This window comes from Solanum tuberosum, unplaced genomic scaffold, assembly GCF_000226075.1.
Source record: "Solanum tuberosum cultivar DM 1-3 516 R44 unplaced genomic scaffold, SolTub_3.0 scf00193, whole genome shotgun sequence".
NCBI lineage: Eukaryota > Viridiplantae > Streptophyta > Magnoliopsida > Solanales > Solanaceae > Solanum > Solanum tuberosum.
Genome location: NW_006239118.1, coordinates 1158535 through 1164391, shown reverse-complemented (window position 1 = coordinate 1164391; position 5857 = coordinate 1158535). Strand labels below are relative to the sequence as shown.

General features: G+C 35.2%; 1 protein-coding gene and 1 long non-coding RNA gene across 2 annotated transcripts; both read right to left on the bottom strand.

The window, feature by feature from the left end:
- Positions 1 to 1121: 1121 nt before the first annotated feature.
- Positions 1122 to 1482, bottom strand: LOC107062061 (uncharacterized). The gene is made up of 2 exons (XR_001474402.1): positions 1262 to 1482; positions 1122 to 1158 (listed from the first exon to the last, which is right to left on the bottom strand). It is a non-coding gene; the product is annotated as an uncharacterized lncRNA (long non-coding RNA).
- A 1344-nt stretch (positions 1483 to 2826) lies between these two features.
- On the bottom strand, positions 2827 to 4552 carry LOC102603198 (uncharacterized). Its single transcript, XM_015312265.1, has 3 exons — positions 4467 to 4552; positions 4089 to 4379; positions 2827 to 3932 (listed from the first exon to the last, which is right to left on the bottom strand). The coding sequence occupies exons 1-3, from the start codon at positions 4542 to 4544 to the stop codon at positions 3690 to 3692; spliced, it is 612 nt and encodes a 203-aa protein (XP_015167751.1). The 5' UTR covers positions 4545 to 4552; the 3' UTR covers positions 2827 to 3689.
- Between the last annotated feature and the right edge of the window lie 1305 nt (positions 4553 to 5857).

Genomic DNA, 5857 nt, shown 5'->3' with positions numbered 1-5857 from the left:
CCCCCACCCCTCACCCCCCGTGCCTTGAGGCTGCCTGCCCCGAGGCACCCCCGTGACCTAGTGGTACGTACATCAGAAATGGTACCTGCCTATTGGAATGTCTTCATATCTTTAATTTATTTTTGTTTAATACTAAGATATGAATACAATATTATGGTCTGCATTTATTTTTGTTTAGAGGAGTGTTGTTGGGGTTATGCTAATGATGGTAATTATGGTGTTAATTATTTGTGATCCAATTGAGGTGGAGAGTGCAATTGGGATTGACATAAATCCATGCACAGTTCCTGCATGCAAAGAAACAGTGAAGGCCAAATACCAAAGTGCAACATGTGCAGTGGGAAACGGGGCTTAAAGGAAAATATTGCATCTGCTTGGAATGATACCGGTATAAAAAACATTGTCGTATAATATAAAACAAAGTTATCTTAAACATGACATAATATTTTGTATGCACTTGTTTTGCACTAGTAATTTGACGATGCATACAAACTCATATCATCATTTGTGACCCATAAAAACTGGGATCATGATCGAGTTATTGGTAGTTAATTGGCGATGAGTACGAACAAAAGGTACCTTACGTTTTGTGGAAAATCCAAGTTTTCTTAGTTTAGAGTCAATTCCTTTTTTGGAGAAAAATTCTGAGTCGATAAGCAAGACAAATCGAGTCAACTTGGAAATTAGCTCTCGATGCCGTAGACCTAAAATGATTGGAATGTACAGATATCCAGAGGACCCGAGCAAGGAATTATCCTCATATCAACCAAATTTTGTCAATAATATTTTCTTTCTATATAGCCCTAGCTCTACATTTTATGAAAACATACTGAACATTTGAAAAGTAAAATATTAGCCCCAAAAACATGTATTTAACCTCTTCAAGAACGCATATCAGTAAGGCACAATTGACCAAATTATGAAGGATAACAAAATGGACAATGTACCAACTTTGGAGATTATATATTTTAAAAGTCAGACGAAAAGTAAATCAACTGAAAACGAAGTGAACACACCTTCTTCACAGCCAATCTTTGCAATTTGGGAACATCCTCAATTAATCTAGCCTTTATTCTTCGAATATTCGCACTGATCCTCACAGAAGATGCTCTATTTTTTTCTTTCAAAGCTGTGTCGGCTTTCTACTACCCCAAATGCCTTCAAATGTTCAAATTTAGGAGTAGGAAATAAATCTCTAGATATTTTAGGCTTCTGTGACAAAAAAAGAAGTAAATAGAAGAGCAGTGAGAATTGAAGTGACCTGAAGAGCAGCTTCAATGTCGAAATTGATGGCGGTGCAAAGACAAGCGAAAGCATCATCGCCAGAAAGTTTGTAATTGATGTCGATATCGTACTTCTTGGAAATGGAATTTTTGCTCTGCTTAGATTTAAGATTCTGTTTAATGGGAAGATGATGAGACGTTGCCGTGCTATATACGCTGGAACAGACTGGCTGGAATAACGGATGGAAAAAACGGTCAATAAAATGTCATCCTAATTCAAAATTATCTTTCTTTTGTCGATGTTTTGGTTCAAACAACCCCTAATAATTTAGTCTAAAAATATTTTTTTTCTATCTTTAGATTAAACATGTTTTTTCCTAATAAACATAATGTTTTTTTATATATAAATATTCTTTTTTCTGATAAAAATATTATAACTCATCATTAATTTTAATATAAAAGATCAAAGTAATCAATCATTATTTTTTATTTGAATAACGATAAATTCATTTTCCTAATAAAATAAGAATTTTTTTTATTTCTCAATATTTTCGAATCGAAGAAGGAAACACATTTGCTAGTATGATCATTGGTTTTAAAGTTCAACAATAATACCATAAAAACATAAAATTTATTACATTGCTTCAAATCACAAAATAGCATTGAAAGAGTTATTGTTGATCATTTCTTTTATTAACTTTAAAATCAAGGAATGATCAACAATAATACACATGAATGTATTAAGTGTGTCCTGCTTAAGAAAAATACATCTTCTTAAAAATAAAAAAAAGATCGTTAAACAGTTGTGACTTACGTTTGCTTAGCATTTTTGCTTATTGTTCATCATTAAACCATCTAGTAACTTTTCTCCACAATTATTTATAAGTTCTTAATTATATTCCTAATCCTCCCACAAAGAAAGGAGTTCAGGAGAAAGCCTTTTTGAAGAAACTCATCCTTTCGAAAAAAAGGTCACGAAAAAGCCATAACTTATCAAAATATCACAACCCTTGAATTTGAAATATGTTTGTTTTTAATATAGTATAATATAAATAAATAAAATTTAAAAATATAGAAGATATACTAAATTTAGTGTTTTAAAAAGGAGAAGAATATATAACTTTTAATAAAATCCATTGTTTAAAAATGTGGAGAAACTCCTTTATTTGTAGTCAACACAGGGTAGTATGAACATGTGCCAACAAAGGGTATTATGAACATGTGCTTATTGTGCCTTATCAGAAAAATCACAACCCCTGAAGAAAGTCACAATCATTCGGAAATGTCATAACTTATTTGAAAAATCATAACCCTTCAGAAAAATCACAATCCTTTGAATATGTCATAACTCGTTGGAAAAGTAACAACTCTTTGGAAAAGTCACAAATCTTCTGAGAAGTCACGACTCTTCAATGCGAAAAGTGTCTGATTTTAATATAATATAAATAATAAGTAAATATATAAATATAATTTAGAATATAGAAGATATAAAGGGAGAAAAGAAATTTAAAAAAAGATTGATAACACAATCCTAATAATTTAGACTTTAGACCTAAGAGAACTCAGTAAATGAGGCCTTTCCAAAAGTGATCAAGGTAGGTTAACTTTAGATGCCTTCCCTACAACCTTATGTATGAAAAAGTTAACAATATATAAATGGACATCTCCGAGACTAACTCATGTTGTACAACAGAAATGCTAAATGAATCCAGGGAAACAATAACAAAGAAACATCAGTTATCTGTTGTTGGATTACTTCCTTGATTTGGATGAAGCCTTTGATTGCACTGCATTCTGAGAGGCTCCTTTTAGATTAGCTGGCTGGTTTGACTTCGTATCACAACTGCTCGCTGCCTCTTTAGCCACTGCACCTTGAGAACCTCTAATTTGAGCTGCTCTCTTATCCTTTCTCTTTGGTCTGTAACTAGACCTCTCCCTCTTGGGAAGCCACCTCTCTGGATTAGGTGGAGGTCCTGGATTAGCCGGGTCAAAGCCCTTTGGATATTTTGGCTTTCTCTTCCTCTTTTTCTTCGCCTTATCCTTACTCTTCCCTTCGTATGTTTCAGTGGCACCAGCATTTGGACCTTTCTCGGCTTGCTTGGCACTAGAAGTTTTCTCCAAACTGTCGACGTCTATTGCTTTCAAACCAGGTAGTGGTTTTAACTGCTTCTCATAAGCTTCTGCTTTCTCAATGTCAGCATGGGCTGCAGTCTGGATTAATCCAACTAAAGCCTCAGTACTTCCATGGCTTTTCACTAGCTGTTCATAAAGGCGTGCTGCCTCCTCTTTCCTTCTATGCCTGAGCTTGAAAGCAGCAGTCTCCTGCATGATGGTATTGAGCTTATTGTCTTCAGTCACGGCATTTGACCACCACTTGATTGCGGAATCAAACATAGCATCGGCACCATCAGAATCTCCAGCCCGTTCCTTGAGAGAGACAATAGTGGCAACAGTTGCAGGCTTGTGTTAAATGTCAGGTATTTTCTCCAAGGAATCGGCTGCAATCTGTGGATGGCCAGCAGCTGAAGCAACCTGAGCCCTTGCAAGCAGGATAACCTTGGACCTGTCAGGAAACTTATCTGCATACTGTCCAAGTATTTCTTCAACTTTAGCAGCCTTGTCCTCTCTCATATGTACAGCAGCTTGAAGAAGTACAGGCATCAAGCTACCAGGGAACATCCCAGGTAGAGCGCCAACAAGTTCTCTAGCCTGTAACAATCCGATGACAAAAATAAACATTGGAAAAAGACTCGGGGAATAAACAGTAGCAGTTGGATGTCTATTAATGGGTCCCCTTGTTTCTAATGCATCAAATGTTCAAAGGAGAACCATTGCAAACAGATGTAAATCTTACAGATAATATACCTGATCCATCTTATTAGAATGAAGTAGCAGCAGCACCCTATTCGTATATATTGCTTCCCTTTGCTTCTGTGAGAGCTTCAAGTCCAGTCCACGAGCAAGCTGGAACTTCTCTGGTCCATCACTTTTCTCTATTAGCTTATCAAGTTTCCTTAGGCCATCAGAGACATCTTTAGAACCCTTTAAAGCAATGAGATTATTTACTGCCACCTCAAGTGAAGACTCGTCGTCGGCCAAATTTCTTTTGACAAAATCAGTATAAGATGCAACAGCCTCTTGGGTGTTCCCTAGAATCTGGAGAGAGAAAAAAAACAACTTGCATCATTGCAACTTATCAAAGCAACAGAAAACTACTCAAACTCGTGTCATAAGATAATTTACCTGTTGTACATATGCAATTTGAACAGCTATAGGTGCCAATTCAATTTCAACATCATCAGCAGCTAAATTCTCTTCCATTAGTGTTTTCTGACCAATTCTGTAATTCCATTGTCCACAATAAGATATTCATCTTACCACATTTGATTTGACAGAGAATTGCAAAGAAGTGGAAGATTTTACCACATTTGATTTGACACTTCTAAAAGTGCATAAAGTTTAAAAAGACAAAGGAGAGAAAATATCATTATACGATAGTTCCAAATGAATACACCAGAATGCAGTTTGTCCCTTGTGACATCTCCCTATGATCTCTGGCATCAAATAACAAACTGCATACAATTGTCTACAAGATATAAAAGAGGAAATCATCCTACAAAACGCAACTTATAATTTACAGCCTTATATAAACATGCCCCCTATTTAATAACACCCCCTCCCCCCAAACCAAATCAAAGAGAAAACATTAAGGCTTAAAAAGAAAAAGGCAAGTAACATTTATAACCAATCAAATACACAAAAGCATTATTTGCATGATCCTGCAAATTGGAATGGCTAAAAAAAAACTTTCTTTCTTGTATAAAGAACCGTAAACTCCATTTTACATACAACAAATCAAAAGATATAGCAGCTTTGCAGATATTTTAACCCCCAACATACAAGCACTTTTGACTATAATGGCACATCTTTTCAATTAGACTAGTTCTAAATTGTCAGTCTATCATTACTAAAGGGTTAACAAACCAACAACAAGTTAAACCCAAATAAGAAAATAAAAGATGCTTAAGATTCTCCTTAAGTTCGTAGAGACAAGAATATATCAATTGCTAACTAAGTACATCTTGATGCCAACTTAAACCCTCCAAAATAACTTCCAAGCGAGGAAATATCTGATACTTTTTTACTAGTCATAGATTATGCATCATCAAGTGTTATGAAAATGGATAAAAGTCATACAAATAAAGCAAGTCAGGACTAAGTGAATCTAATTTTTCATGATGTTATGAAGAGCTTATTAGAGTCAAACTTGCCTTCGAGCTGACAATAACAGTTGTTCTGCATCTTTGTATTTCTCCCTTTCAATTAAAGATCAGGCAGTATTATAAGCCAATTCAAAACTGCTAGTTGCTTTAACTCTCAGTAAATCCAAGGTTCCCTGCACTTCAGAAGACCTTCCAATCAGAAACCAGACCAGCAACAAGATTTATCTCCAAGGAATCTATAGTAGATTTCGGGAGCGCTTTTGATAAATATCGACAGATGCACTCATCTTTCCTAAATGATACAAAATCTGAGATTCCAACAACATTGACTCAGTACTTCCTTCTTGCCCATTCAAGGACTCTAAAGCCTCCTCCAATTTATTTTTCCGATATATGCAATATCCCTTTTCA

Coding starts and splice junctions, on each gene's coding strand:
- LOC102603198 (XM_015312265.1), bottom strand. CDS start 4,544: ATGGAAGAGAATTTAGCTGCTGATGATGTTGAAATTGAATTGGCACCT. Junction 4,380..4,466: donor AAATTGCATATGTACAACAG/GTAAATTATCTT, acceptor TTCTCTCTCCAG/ATTCTAGGGAACACCCAAGA. Junction 3,933..4,088: donor ATTCTAATAAGATGGATCAG/GTATATTATCTG, acceptor GGATTGTTACAG/GCTAGAGAACTTGTTGGCGC.